Genomic DNA, 15,842 nt, shown 5'->3' on the forward strand with positions numbered 1-15,842 from the left:
TAGTTTACAGTAGTTTCATTTTGACTGCTTACCTTCTCTGGATAGCTGTATGGCAATTAATTATGATCGAATATTGCTTTAAAACTCACTTCTATTAAGGGTTGATTTTGTTAACAGACTAGTTTAACTTTACATTATTTTTGATGGAGATTGTAACAAAAGACAGCAATTTGTAACCTCGTATACATTGGAACAAATATTTGTTCCCTCGTTGCTTCCGGACATTATAATTGATGCACTCTCATCGTCTCACGTTTTCGCAACAAACTCTTCGCTTTTCCTGCAATATTAAAGCTACGCAAAAGTTAACACATTTAAATGGTATAGTTTTCACACTTGACGGCAGTAAAATATAGCAGATGCACACTGTCAACGGAATTGATTGTAATACTATTAGCCTCACGTTAGCCGTTAGCTTACATTGAGCAGCAGCGAGGCTGTCACTTGTCAACACCTGCAAACTAGTAAGTGTCACGCTCATTATTGAACATAAATCAGCATTACTTCGGATTGTTTTAATAGCCTTATTCTTACTGAGTTTATGGAATTTTTAGTTTAAATATTGGAATTGATAATTCGTGCATTTGCCGTTTAAATAGAAAAAAACAAATGTCATGGAAAATTCTACGGAGGAAACAGTTGCAAAGCTGACCGAAGCTGCAGTGAAGGGGGAAGCATCTCTCAAACCAGAGTGAGTCATTCCAATGTTCAAAACTATGTCATCATATGCTTATAAGCAGACAGGGTAACACTTTATAATAACTATCCGTTTTACTAGTTAATAGATCATTAGTAAACTGTTGATAAATGATTTATTGTTGATTTGTGAAGTATTTGTGAACAGTTTGTTAAGCATTTACAGGGTGTTCCAATATGGTTGACCCCATTCTAAATGCCCATGCTAGTTGATGGATCTTAATAAAACTATATACACTTTATGTTGAAGGTCATAAGTAGGCCTGTCGCGATAACAAATTTTAGTGTGCGATAATTATTGTCATAAATTATTGCGATATGCGATATTATTGCGCCCCCCCCCAATTTTTTAAAACCAATTTACAATAACACAGTGAGAATACTGTATTAATAGATCAAGTACACCCATTTAAACGCGATAAATATTCACTCTTAAATTCAAAAATACTTTTTAAGAAATCACAACTAAAAACAATAGACCATGCCTCTTAAGTAAAAAACAACAATATTGATACCGCACAGAAACACAGAATAAATAAAATGTGTTTTTAAAAAAAAAATGCACTTAATAACTGAAGCATTTAGGCAAATGAAAACTTTTCCCCTCATAGCTTCTGCAATGGTGTTCCATATGGATGCAACGATACAGTTAAGTCATGGTTCGGTTCGATTTTTGATACGGGGGACACGATTTTCGATCCGATTCAATACATTTAATGCTCTGTAAAAAAAAAAAATACATATATATATATTTTTTGCTAACGAGCAAAAATTAAATTGCCACCATATAAACATGCATTTTAGTGCATAATATTTATGTGCTTACTTCTTACTGATCTGAAAAAATTTTGTATGAAAGTGCTGAGAACAATCTTTACTGTTTGTAAAGTGAGGCAGGGCACACTGTTGATTGCTACAGCTCTCTTAGCAGCTAGGTTTACTACATGAGCAAAATATCCTATTTGTGGTCCGAATCCATCTGTGTCACGTACTGAATTAACAATATTTGCAACATTATCTATAGTCACTGGTATTGATTTATTTGGCCTTCTTAACTTCCATTCAGTCATGACAGTTTAGAATTCATCGATGTAGTATATGGACTACGTGTCCCATAATCACTCTCGGCTCACATAGCCAATGGCATGGGAGGTAGTACATCTAGTTTGCCATTTCATGATGTCTAGTGTGTGCGCGCAATGGTGCATTAAAAAAGTTAGCAAGCGCTGCTGAAGTCATGTCTGCTCATTACTACACAACACCAGCATATGACAATCGACTTTCATAAACAGGACGAGTTTGAAGCACAGCGCTCTTAATTTCATTCAGCTGTTCGTTGTCAAAGCAAAGTTGTTTGTAGCAGCCAAGTCGGTAACAATGTTTTGGCGGACTTCGTTGTAAATATCCGGCGTAGTGCCGAAAAATAGCCGCCCCGGGTGAAATGTCACTCCTGACGGGAGCGCCCACACGTCAACAACACCGGCGCGCCATAGATGGTCCACAGTCACTCCGGAGCACTGACGCGGCCGGTATACGTTGAACAATAGGATATATTGGGAACGATTGGCTCCGGTGCTAGTTTTTGCCGGACCTGGAACGAAGATGCATTTTGCGCAGTTGGTAACGAGGAATCCGAACTTTTGACAGCACGTCTGCCGCACGCGCGCACACGTGCACGCGTGGCGACAAATCGCAGCAGAAAAATTACCGCCTTCATTTTTATTTATCGCGCGATAAATGGAATTATTGCATATTGCGACAGGCTTAAGTTTTATTGGTTAAATATACAAAGAAAAGTACAAATATTTGTTGGTTCTATGGCAGATTTTCATAAATGTGCAACATGAGCGCTGCCTGCAAAATGCCTTATGAAAATGCCTTTTCTTTTGAAGTGAACGGCATTTCTTAACCTGAAAAGATAGAAATGCCAAACGTTACACAAAAAAACTTGAAACGTTTCTACACAAACTGTGTTTCAGGTTAAGAACACCCTGTAAATGCTTAACAAACTGTGAACAAATACTTCACAAATCAACAATAAATCATTTATCAACAGTTTACTAATGATCTATTAACTAGTAAAACGGATAGTTATTATAAAGCAGGGGTCCCCAAACTTTTTCCTGTGAGGGCCACATAACTTTTCCCTTCTCCGATGAGGGGCCAGGGTCAGTTTGTAACAGAAAAAGTGTGACGATTGCAGGAGTGCCTAAATGTAAAAAATTATTGTTTTTCAGAAAGCCACAATCAAATAACCCTCTCAGGATTCTTCACAGAACAAAAGTAAATATAATAAAAATAATAATATAATATAACAATAATAAATAAAAAACACATTACTAATTAAATAGATAATAACAAAATAACCCTCTCTGTGTTCTTCATAGAAAAAGGCCAGGAAATAAATAACACTATTGAGAAAAAAAAATTTTTTCAAAATGCTCTCTGGTATTATTTAGGGGGCCGGACCAAATGTGGAGGGCCGTAGTTTGGGGACCACTGTTGTAAAGTGTTACCGCAGACAGAAGTAATACAAGTACATTACACTTGGAAATTGAAACGAGAAGCATTTGCACCCCTTGTGATTTTGCAAGTTCACCCATATTGAAAATAAGGAGAGGTCTGAAATTTCAATCATAGATGCATTTCGACTCATAGAGATTTAATCGGGAAAAAAAAATCCAGAAATCAAATTGTATGATTTTTCAATAATTTATTTGTAATTTACTGGGATTCATAAGTATTTGTACCCCTGAGAAAATCAGCGCTAATATTTAGTGCCTTTGTTTGCAATTACAGAGGTCAGACACTTTCTGTAGTTAACTAGTTAACTAGGTTGTCACATATGGAAACAGGGATTTTGGCCCATTCCTCCACACAAATCTTCTCTAGATATGTCAGGTTTCAGGGCTGTCGTTTCAGCTCCATCCAAAGATTGGATTGAGGTCTGGAGACTGGCTAGGCCACTCCAGAACCTTGATGTGCTTTTTACGCAGCCACTCCTTGGTCAGCTTGGCTTTGTGCTTCGAATCATTGTCATGTTGGAAGAGCCAGCCTCGACTCATCTTCAAGTCTCTGACTGAGGGAAGGAGGTTGTGACTAAAAATCTCATGATACATTTCACCATTCATCTTCTGCTTTATACAGTACAGTCGTCCTGTCCCCTTTGCCAAAAAGTATCCCCAAAGCATATGGTTTCCACCTCCATACTTCACAGTGGGGATGTTGTTCTTGGTATTTTACTCATCCTTTTTCCTCCTCGCACGATGAGTAAAGTTTGCATCAAAAAAGTTCTACTTTGGTTTTATCTGACCACATGACTTTCTCCCATGACTCCTCTGCATCATTCAGATGGTCCCTGGCATACTTCAGATGGGCCTTTACAAGTACTGGCTACAACAGGGGAACCTTCGTGATTATAAACCATTGCACCGCAGTGTTCTACAGACAATAGCCTTTGAAACTGTGTATTCAGCTCTCTTCAGGTCATTGACCAGCTCCTGCCGTGTGGTTCTTGGCTGAGCTCTCACTTTTCTCATCATGAGTGATGCCCCACGAGGAGAGATATTACATGGTGCCCCAGTCCAAGGAAGATTATCAGTCATGTTTAGCCTTTTAAATTTTCTAACAATTGCTGCAACTGCTGATTTATTCTCACCAAGCTGCTTTCTAATTGTACCATAGCATTTTCCAGCTTTGTGGAGCTTACATTTTTTTCCATGGTGTCTTTCGAAAGCTCTCTGGTCTTGCCCGTGGTAGCAATTGGATTATGACTGACTGTGGGGTGCACAGGTGACAATAAAGAGCTCAAACGGTTGGTGGTTACTCATGGGGTAAAGATGGACTTTTTTAAGGTAGACTGACAACTAGGGTTGTTCCGATCATGTTTTTTTGCTGCCGATCCGATCCCGATCGTTTTAGTTTGAGTATCTGCCGATCCCGATATTTCCCGATCCGATTGCTTTTTTTTTTTTTTTTGCTCCCGATTCAATTCCCATCATTCTCAATAATTTTTCCCAATCATATACATTTTGGCAATGCATTAAGAAAAAAAATGAATAAAACTCAATTCAGTTGCTGTAAATATCTTTTTTTATTGTCCAACATGACATTGTTCCACTGCTTTGGATAAAAACAAAGCTTATCAGCACTGTGCCATAAAATATGTAAACAATAAACATAACTCCCTCTGCTTAAAATAAAGTTACACGACATCACTTCCATGTTCCAAGTTTTTTTTCGGTGCCACACTTGTGAGTGCACAATAAACTGCAGGGGAGGATGTTTGTTGTTATTATGAACCAATCTTCAAACCAAAACTAAAGACTCTGGATGAGTGTAAGACATTTTGTCTGTAACGTTAAATACAATTAGAAAACGATTTAATAAAGAAAAAAAAAAAAAAAAAAAATATATATATATATATATATATATAAGGGCTGTCAAAATTATCGCGTTAACGCGCAGTAATTAATTTTTTAAATTAATCACGTTAAAATATTTGACGCAATTAACGCACATGTCCCGCTCAGACAGTATTCTGCCTTTAGGTAAGTTTTACAGCAAGGCTTTTTGTGCTGTCCAACAGCGAACTCTTGTGGTCGCTTTGCGACATGGTTTATTGTGTTCTTGCCAGTTCAATAAGGCTGCATGACGTCTCGGGCTGACGCCTACGTTGTAATGTTGTGCTTACATGATCCTTGGACAAGATGTGTCTGTAAGTATGGTTGTTGTAAAGAATGTACATATTATGTTAGTAAGGGAAATGTTATATTTTTTGTATGAGACGCTTTTTGTTTATGTTTAGTGAACCTGTATAGTGTGCTAAGCTAACGTTGTTGCTAATGCAATGCTTGTGTACTTTTTTTTTGTAGTTTTACGACGGTCTAAAGAGGACAATGGTTTGAGGCCATTTTATTAATAAATCAGATGAAAAAGGAAGAAGTCTGATCATTAAGACGTCGTTCACTAGCTGTCTAGCTTTGGAAAAAGTAGACGCTTCGGAGTGAGGACAGCATAGACAGATTTAAATGACAGTAGAGTGAAATGCCCACTACAGTCCTTATGTACCGTATGTTGAATGTATATATCCATCTTGTGTCTTATCTTTCCATTCCAACAATTTATTTTACAGATTTTATATATATAATTTACAGAAAAATATGGCATATTTTATTGATGGTTTGAATTGCGATTAATTGCGATTAATTACGATTAATTAATTTTTAAGCTGTAATTAACTCGATTAAAAATTGTAATCGTTTGACAGGCATGTCCGATATTTTTTTGCCGATTCCGATACTTTGAAAATGACTTGATCGGACCCGAGCGATCGGCATCCCGATCGATCGGGACATCTCTACTGACAACTCTTTGAGTGTCATCATTATTGCTGATTCTTAGGGGTGCAAATACTTATGAACCCCAGTATATTACAAATAAATTATTGAGAAATCATACAAAGGAGTTCCGGATTTTTTTTTTTAAGGTTATGTCTCAATAAGTGGAAATGCCTCTATGATTGAAATTTCAGTCCGCTACCTATTTTCTAAGTAGGTGAACTTCAGGAAAATCAAAAGGGGTGCAAATACTTCTCCTCCTTATTGTATGTAAATTAGAACCTAACCCATAGAACTAAGTTGATAAGGCCCTGTTCATAATACCCACCACTTTGTCACATTTGCAGATTTATCACTAGCAAAGACAAATTTCATGAGTTCCTTGACTCTGAGTGGCAAAGCTTCAAAGGAGTTGAGAAAAAGGAATCCACAGAGGAGCCCGAAAGAAAAAAGGTGAAATTGGATGCTGAGGAGCTTGATAAAGGCACCAAGCCAGACGGCAAACGTCTCAGAGGGCAGAACAAATCGAGACCACATAAAAAACCAACGTCCTATGACGAAAAAAGGCTTTGTGGATCTGTTATTCAGGTAGGAACTTTAAAGGAGACCTCTATCCATTTCAGTAGCTATGTTTTGTACTCATCCTACAACGTCCACCAACATCCTGGCTGTCTAAGCTCTTCAAAATATTGTATTTTCTGTGATACTGCATGTTAAAATGGCCGGTTAACATTGGATGTTCTCCACGATCGCTAGGGGAACCGCGAATGCCCCTACGGTGACAAGTGCCACTTTTACCATGACGCCGCCGCCTACCTGGCAAGCAAGCCCGCCGACATCGGCGAACGCTGTCACGTCTACGAGACCTTCGGGAAGTGCACGTACGGCCTCGCTTGTCGCTTCGCCAGGTCGCACACCACAGCTGACTTAAAGAGTGCGGAGAATGCAGACGTGTTGAAAAGCTATGAGGGCCGCACACCAGTTAGGAACACCCTGAGTAAAGAGCTGCAGAATCAACTGAGGAAGCATTCGGTAGCGTTTAAAAAGTCAGCAGAGTACCTGAAGACGCTAAGCAACAACAAGGATAAGGAACAGCAGAACAATGGTAAAAAGGCAGTTTAGTTTAGGCATGTAATGTTGAGTCGTACTCAAACTAGAGATTTCTGTGTCTTGGCGAAATTATTTATTGTTCAAATATTTTACCAGGCACAGCTGACTTACAGGCAGATCCAACTGCCGAGACTAAAAATGAATCTACAGATGCAGAAACACTGGTATGAATAACTTTTATCTTTGGTCATCATGTAGAATAAGCCCGATTCAGTTTTCCTTTTCCAGGTTAACTCAGAGAAACTTTCTGTCGTGAGGACTGTGGGTGCCTTGACTGACGTCGATATCATCAAGTTGCGAGGATGTGAGAAAAAGCAGGTATCTATCATATAGGGAAAATATGTCAAAAGTTTTTGGAAGTCAAAACAAAGAGGTTTTAACGAATGTGTTTATATATTTGCAGGTGGATTTCCAAGACAAACTTTACCTCGCCCCACTAACTACTGTAAGTGCACCTACAGCAAAAGTTGTCATTAAAGGGAAGCTTGGACTTTAAGACTTGTAGATTCTAATAACCCACAATTGTTCTCTTTTACTCAATTATATAATTAGAAACACTCAAAATACTGCCATTGATTTAAAAATCGAATATTTAGTACATGTTTCGACCTACGGAGGGCGCCATGTTTTATGCGCACAATGGACGCTCGGGGGGATGACGTGGTTTGTCACTCGCTAGACGAACATTACCGGTCTTCTGCAATTCCTTCTACGCGGCAAGATGTCCAACACATGCGCACATCGGTTAAAATCGGCGAGTACTTACTAAAGATGTCGCCGATCGATCGGGTCTGATCACGTCATTTTCAAAGTATTGGAATCGCCAAAAAAATATCGGACATGCCTTTTTTTAATATATATATACAGTATATTTTTTGATTAGATCGTTTTCTAATTGTATTTAACGTTACAGACAAAGTGTCTTACACTCATCCAGAGTCTTTAGTTTTGGCTTAAAGTAGGGCTATCAACTTTATCGCGTTAACGGCGGTAATTAATTTTTTAAAAATTAATCACGTTAAAATATTTACCGCAATTAACGCATGCGCTGCATGACCCACTCACGCATTGTCACGTTCAATCTATAATGGCGCCTTTGGAGCCTTTTTTTAATTGGCTAAAGCCTTACAATCCCTCTCTCAACAATTAGAAATATCGTGGGAAGCAATGTGGGGAAGAAAGGTAGTAGTTGATCTTTACCTTAACAGCCTATGTTATTTCCTAACCTATAGAAGATATATCAATTGGTGCCACTACGCACAGTCATGGTTGCACTTCCCATCATGCATTTGGGCAGAACAGTTAAATGGCTACAGTATCATTTACTGAAAGCTCAACAAATACACTAGATGGCAATATTTAGTCACAATATACAAAGTCACATTTATCCTTTAAGAATTACAAGTCTTTCAATCCGTGGGTCCCTCTCACAGAAAGAATGTTAATAATGTAAATGCCATCTTGAGGATTTATTGTCATAATAAACAAATACAGTACTTATGTACTGTATGTTGAATGTACTGTATATATTCGTCCGAGTTTTATTCATTTTTTTCTTAATGCATTGCCAAAATGTATATGATGGGGAAAAAAGTATCGGGAATGATTGGAATTGAATCGGGAGCAAAAAAAAAAAAAGCAATCAGATCGGGAAATATCGGGATAGGCAGATACTCAAACTAAAACGATCGGGATCGGATAGGGAGCAAAAAAAAACATGATCGGAACAACCCTAGTACTTACTATTTGTGTTTTTATATTACCTTTTTATTGCCTCAAAATACTTTTTGCATATGTTTCCCTCTCATACTTTTAGGCATTGTGTTTTCTTGTGTTATCCTTAAAGCAAATCATTGATCTGTTGACCACTTTATTCACGTAGTGTATTTAAACAACCCTTATTTGATATTACTGCGTTTAAGTATTTTCTCAATGCATCTTTAGTACCGTTATTTTTCTGACTATAAATCCCACCTGAGTATAAGTCGCACTCGCCCAAAAATTCGCACTAAAGAGGGGGAAAAAAAAACAGAGGTCGCACCCAAGTATAAGTCGCATTTTTGGGGGAAATTTACTTGATAAAATCCAGCACATGGAACAGATATGCCATCAGCAATTTTAAAATAAAAGTACAATAGAGAACAACATGCTGAATATGTGTACAGTATGATAATGTTACATGACGTATGAACAACAAAATGCGAACGTGGCCGGTATTTTGACGTAACATAGCTATTAAGAGTTATTCAATAACTGTAGCATAAAGACCATGCTAACGAGTTTATCAAACCATCAGTGTCACTCCAAAACACCAAAATAACATGTGAAATTATATAATAATGTGTTAATCATTCCACACATAAGTCGCTCCAGAGAATAAGTCGCACCCCCAGCCAAGCTATGAAAAAAACTGCGACTTATACTCCGAAAAATACGGTATGTTCTGTCTGTATACATCTGAACAGAACAAGCTGAAACCGCACGGTATTACTTTGGGTGTCAAATTTGCCTCTTGTCCGATGTTTCGCCGGTGTAGGACATTGTGGCAGAACACTGGTTTTGTCTACTGTTGTCTCATCCCGTCTTTCCTTTTCATTTTGCTTTTGCTGCTCGTTTTGTGAAATATCGACAGTGCTGTCATGCTCATTAACGTTCCTCTCGGGTTGAAATTGAAAGGGTTGAACAGATGACATGTTTATGTCGCTAGAGTCATACTCTGGAAGTACAGCAGGGTAACCATGTGTCGTCACCGCCCTGCGACATCAACAATGGCGACCTACTTGTTAAACTAATCTTGCAAATTGTATAAAAATGAAAACATCAAGCCTTTCTATCCAGGCATCTCTTTAAAGCTGCGGTTCTGTTAGTCTCTTATTGTATTTTTGTCAGTGTGGCAACCTGCCTTTCCGCCGCGTGTGCAAGCGTTTGGGAGCGGACATCACCTGTGGCGAGATGGCCATGTGCACCAACTTGCTTCAGGGCCAGCAGTCCGAGTGGGCACTTCTCAAGAGGCATGAGAGCGAAGATCTCTTCGGAGTCCAGGTTGGATTACTTTTGGTCATTCAAATGTTCCTTAAATTGCTTCTACATGCTGAGTTTAAAAAAAAATAACTTGTTCCGCAGGTGGAAGGTTGCTTCCCTGACACCATGACGAGATGCGCCGAGCTGATCAACAACAACACAGAGGTGGACTTTGTGGACATCAACTCGGGGTGTCCTATTGACCTTGTCTATAAGAAGGTGGTCGTTTTTATTTTTTTTTCACGCCAAGCACACTTTACTCATTTTGATTTTTGATCCTTAGGGCGGAGGCTGTGGCTTGATGACGCGTACCCGCAAGTTTGAGCAGATAGTTCGGGGAATGAACTATGTGAGTGTGCTTGTTTTAGATGAATTTGTGCAATTGTGGAGGGATCTATGAATTTTTCCACCTCTCGTAAAGGTGCTGGACGTCCCTTTAACAGTTAAGATCCGCACCGGTGTCCAGGAGAAGAACAACATTGCACATAAACTCATTCCAGAGATGAAGAATTGGGGCGTCTCTATGATCACAGTAATAATTATTTTCTCTACTGATTTATTTTTGCATATGGGGTTTTTGCACAACAAAGCATAGGCTTAATGTTTTTTTCTTTTGTGTTCTAATATAGCTACATGGCCGCTCCAGGGAGCAACGCTACACCAAGCTCGCCGACTGGGACTATATAACTAACTGCTCCAAGTTGGCAAGCCCCATCCCACTCTTTGGTATTGATGCTACTATTTGGTATAGATATTGTAGATCAATAAGGGGCACATACAGTAAGTTAGAATAATTCGAGAATGATTTTTTTCAGGTAATGGCGATATTCTGTCCTATGAGGATGCCATGAGGGCCAAGGAGACTGGTGTTTCTGGGATTATGATCGCAAGGTTGGTGCATTATTTCATTAGGACATGGTTATTTAATCAGTGTCTAATTAAGGTATTTGTTCAACAAATTGTACCGGTGATATAGCTGCATAATACATTATTTTTAGCAATGGTAACAGCAGTTTTATAGAAAAGAATGGGCCAAGATTAGTCCTGATCGATGTGCCAGACTGATCTGCAGCTATAAGAAGCGTCTGGTTGAAGTTATTGCCGCCAAATTGGGGGGGGGGGCAAAAACATTTAATGTGATGGTTCACGTACTTATTTTTCCCCCTTCTGTCATTGTTTGCATACTATCCTCATTAAAATCTGAAAACCTATAAATGTTTGGGTGGTTTTAGTTAAAACAGACAGTTTTTTTCATCTGTGTGATTTTGACAAAGATCAGATCACATTTGATGGTTATTATATGCAGAAATGTGAGAAATTCCAAAAGGTTCAGATACTTTTTCATACCACTGTACATTACCAAAGGATCATGATAAGATTTTTAAAAATGTACAGTATTTACCATCATGCTTTTTTTCATCAGAGGTGCCCTGGTGAAGCCGTGGCTCTTCACGGAAATCAAGGAAAGGCGCCACTGGGATATCTCGTCCGCTGAGCGCCTCGACATTCTACGGGACTTCACCAACTTTGGCTTGGAGCACTGGGGCTCAGACACACGTGGCGTGGAGAAAACACGCACGTTTCTTCTCGAGTGGCTGTCTTTCATGTGCAGGTAGGACAAGTCTGGTTGCCAAAGGCCTTGGGTGTAATTAAAAGGCCCTAAAATTTGGAGAAAACCTGACTTAAGGGTAAAAATGAATTTCAGGTATATTCCAGTGGGGCTGCTGGAGCGAGTACCAGTGAAGATCAATGAGAGGCCCCCTTACTACATGGGGAGGAACTTCCTGGAGTCGCTGATGGCAAGTCAAAATGTCGGAGACTGGATCAGAATCAGGTGAGTGGCAAACTTGTTCAAGTGACTTTAACACGAAACCAGGCAAAAGTGTGTATTGCCACCACTGCGCTTTGAGACAGTAGTGTCAGACTGTCAAAGAGACAGCCCCTGAAAACCTTTGCATCATTGGCCATGTCCACACATAGCAGGGTATCTTGCAAAAAAAAAAGGTTAACCCCTACAACATCACATATGTATCACAAATGTACATATACTATAATGCACGCACAGTGGGGCAAATCAGTATTTAGTCAACCACCAATTGTGCAAGTTCTCTTACTTGAATAGATTAGAGAGGCCTGTAATTGTCAACATGGGTAAACCTCAACCATGAGAGACAGAATGTGGAAAAAAAAACAGAAAATTACATTGTTTGATTTTTAAAGAATTTATTTCCAAATTAGAGTGGAAAATAACTATTTGGTCACCTACAACCAAGCAAGATTTCTGGCTGTCAAAGAAGTCTTAACTTCTTCTAACGAAGTCTAACGAGGCTCCACCTGTCACCTGTATTAATGGCACCTGTTTTAACTCAATATCGGTATAAAAGACACCTGTCCACCTGTCAGTCACACTCCAAACTCCACTATGGCTAGGACCAAAGAGCTGTCGAAGGACACCAGAGACAAAATCGTAGACCTGCACCAGGCTGGGAAGACTGAATCTGCAATAGGTAAAACGCTTGGTGTAAAGAAATAGACTGTGGGAGCAATTATTAGAAAATGGAAGACATACAAGATCACTGATAATCTCCCTCGATCTGGGGCTCCATGCAAGATCTCACCCCGTGGCGTCAAAATGATAACAAGAACGGTGAGCAAAAATCCCAGAACCACACGGGGGTACCTAGTGAATGACCTACAGAGAGCTGGGACCACAGTAACAAAGGCTACCATCAGTAACACAATGCGCCGCCAGGGACTCAAATCCTGCACTGCCAGACATGTCCCCCTGCTGAAGCCAGTACACGTCCAGACCCGTCTGCGGTTCACTAGAGAGCATTTGGATGATTCAGAAGACGACTGGAAGAATGTGTTATGGTCAGACTCAGATGAAACCAAAATAGAACTTTTTGGTAGATACACAGGTTCTCGTGTTTGGAGGAGAAAGAATACTGAATTGCATCCGAAGAACACCATACCCACTGTGAAGCATGGGGGTGGAGACATCATGCTTTGGGGCTGTTCCTCTGCAAAGAGACCAGGACGACTGATCTGTGTAAAGGAAAGAATGAATGGGGCCATGTATCCAGAGATTTTGAGTGAAAATCTCCTTCCATCAGCAAGGGCATTGAAGATGAGACGTGGCTGGGTCTTTCAGCATAGAGGAATGGGCCAAAATACCAGCAACAGTGTGTGAAAAGCTTGTGAAGACTTATAGAAAACGTTTGGCCTCCGTTATTGCCAACAAAGGGTACATAACAAAGTATTGATATGAACTTTTGGTATTGACCAAATACTTATTTTCCACCATGATTTGCAAATAAATTCTTTAAAAATCAAACAATGTGATTTTCTGTTTTTTTCCCCCACATTCTGTCTCTCATACTTGAGATTTACCCATGTTGACAATTACTGGCCTCTCAAATATTTTCAAGTTGGAGAACTTGCACAATTAGTGGTTGACTAAATACTTATTTGCCCCACTGTCTACTAGTACAGTAGAAACAGATTAGTGACCGCGCGCAATAGCAACCCGTGCCAACATGCCAACAGTTCAAGAATATCTCATTTATGATGCGCTTTGATGCACATCAAGAAATATAAAAACAAACAAAAACACACACTTAAGCAGCTCGGTGTAGATATTTGGGTGTGGACATTGATTTTTTTTTTTTTTTGCCTTGACGGATGGCGCAAAATGTTTGTAAAAAGCCCTAATATGTGTGGACATGGCCATAGTCATAGGTTGCGTTCAGACTGCAGGCATATCTGATTCCAGTCTGATTCCTCCCCAAAATCTGATTTTCAGGGCTGGCAGTTCACACTGTTTTTAGAAAGTGTTCAAATCAGAGCTGGTCCTGTTCAGCTGGGCCACATTATTAACACACCTGACAGGTTGCTGTGGGAACGAAGGTGTCAGACAGCACAAAGTGACGTCACAGACAGTCAAAACCCATTTGGGCTTTTCAGACTGAAAAACATCTTACCTCCCATATGTGGTTTCAATCCGTCTCGCAAAAATCTGATTTCTGTGCTTTGGGACTGTTTAGACTACAAAAGAGCCATTAAGTTTCAATCTGGTTGGGCTAGAAATCAGATTTTGGCTGGCAGTCTGAACAAGGCCTTAATAGAGGATCAGAAATGTATTTGTCATTGTATATTTTCCAAGCTATTTTCCATTTGAAAGTGGCTGCTATTTATTCAATGCTGCTTTTCATGACGCTCACCTTTGTTTTTTTTTCTTTTCCAGCGAAATGCTACTTGGACCTGTCCCCCTAAATTTCAACTTTTTACCCAAACACAAAGCCAACTCTTATAAATGATTTATTTCTCTAGCCCTGACGAACATGTGTAGGGTTTTATTTTTCAAATTTCAAAATAATTAAGTGTGCGGCGCTACATAGATTTCAATTATTATTTTTGACTGTTAAGAAAAATAATCTGAGTTTTAGTACTCTTGTACTGTGCAATAAAGCCTCACTTGAAACACCACTGTCGTTTTTATGTGTATGTGTGTAAATTGACTACTAAGCCCTGAATTTGATCTCTGTTGCTAACCAAAACAGCAGCACTTTAAAGGGGAAGTTCAGAATTTTTGATAACAGGCTTAATCTTAGAGTTAGCGAGGGTTTAATTCGTCGGTGGAGTTGATTTCAACAAATTCCGTGTAGTTTGTTAGTTATTTGTTAGTTTAATGGCAGAGTGGCTAAGCTAGCAAGAGTCAATTCAAGATATGCACACATGAAAATCATTAATGACCCACGCAATCAATTGTGTTAGCTATGTTTTGAGGATAAAGTTATTAAAAGTTACCATTGCATGTCAATAATTGCAGTATGAACAGCAGAATTTGTGATCCAGAAGCTCTGCAGAAAAGCAGGGCGGAGTGATATCACAGTTTTTTTTTCCACTGCTGATTTTTTATTTCGTAGCCAGCAACAAGTAACCAGTTTATATTGTTCCTTGAACTTAATAAGGAATTTCTGGAAACTTTCCTTTGCCCATTTCTTCTGTTTCCACAGCCTTTAAATGCACATTTCGCCATGTTCCCGGCCGTCAGTTAACTCAGCAGACTGATGCTGCATTCGGGGAAAGTGGGAAGTCAGAGTCTCCACTATTTGATCGCTTACAAGAAGTCAGGTTTGCTGGAGGTCAAAATGTCTTTTGAGAGCCAAAATAAAAAACAACTTGTCGCGATCAACCATCTTTGCTGTTTACATTCGCTTAGAACGCTATGAGGTCGCAACTGGTACCCTCCGAGCGGGATGGGTCTGACTTCCCAACTTCTTCGAATGCAGCGTGAGCACGAGCGGCTGAAGCACTCCTCTCTATTGTGGTCGTATTACGCATCTAAAAAAATAGTCCTGCAGAATAAAATGAATTACGGCAGTTTTTTGTGACATTGTTTTGGCCGCATGAGTGTTTAATGATCTGGATTTTGAATTTATTTGACTATGTTGGATCTGTTCGTAGATCTGTATCGTTTTGTTTTATTCGGCATGCTAAATTGGCCCCATTGACTCGCGCTAGTTTAGCCACTTCGGAGCCCTGAAACTAACAAATAACTTACAAACTGCACGGAATTTGTTGAAATGAACTCTACCAATTATAGCCCCGCTAACTCTAAGATTAGGCTTATTGTTAATGTTAATTGTTAACATTAAAATTCTGTGCATTAGA

General features: G+C 39.3%; 1 protein-coding gene across 1 annotated transcript; it reads left to right on the forward strand.

Annotated features, from left to right (window-relative positions):
• The first annotated feature begins 230 nt into the window (after positions 1–230).
• On the forward strand, positions 231–14,658 carry dus3l (dihydrouridine synthase 3-like (S. cerevisiae)). Its single transcript, XM_057828047.1, has 16 exons — positions 231–464; positions 600–691; positions 6,383–6,623; positions 6,792–7,140; positions 7,242–7,309; positions 7,374–7,463; positions 7,549–7,590; positions 10,035–10,187; positions 10,269–10,385; positions 10,450–10,515; positions 10,588–10,698; positions 10,796–10,892; positions 10,982–11,057; positions 11,590–11,778; positions 11,872–12,000; positions 14,413–14,658. The coding sequence occupies exons 2-16, from the start codon at positions 615–617 to the stop codon at positions 14,483–14,485; spliced, it is 1,878 nt and encodes a 625-aa protein (XP_057684030.1). The 5' UTR covers positions 231–464; positions 600–614; the 3' UTR covers positions 14,486–14,658.
• Positions 14,659–15,842: the final 1,184 nt, after the last annotated feature.

Source organism: Corythoichthys intestinalis, chromosome 22 (assembly GCF_030265065.1).
Source record: "Corythoichthys intestinalis isolate RoL2023-P3 chromosome 22, ASM3026506v1, whole genome shotgun sequence".
In the NCBI taxonomy this organism is placed as follows: Eukaryota; Metazoa; Chordata; class Actinopteri; order Syngnathiformes; family Syngnathidae; genus Corythoichthys; species Corythoichthys intestinalis.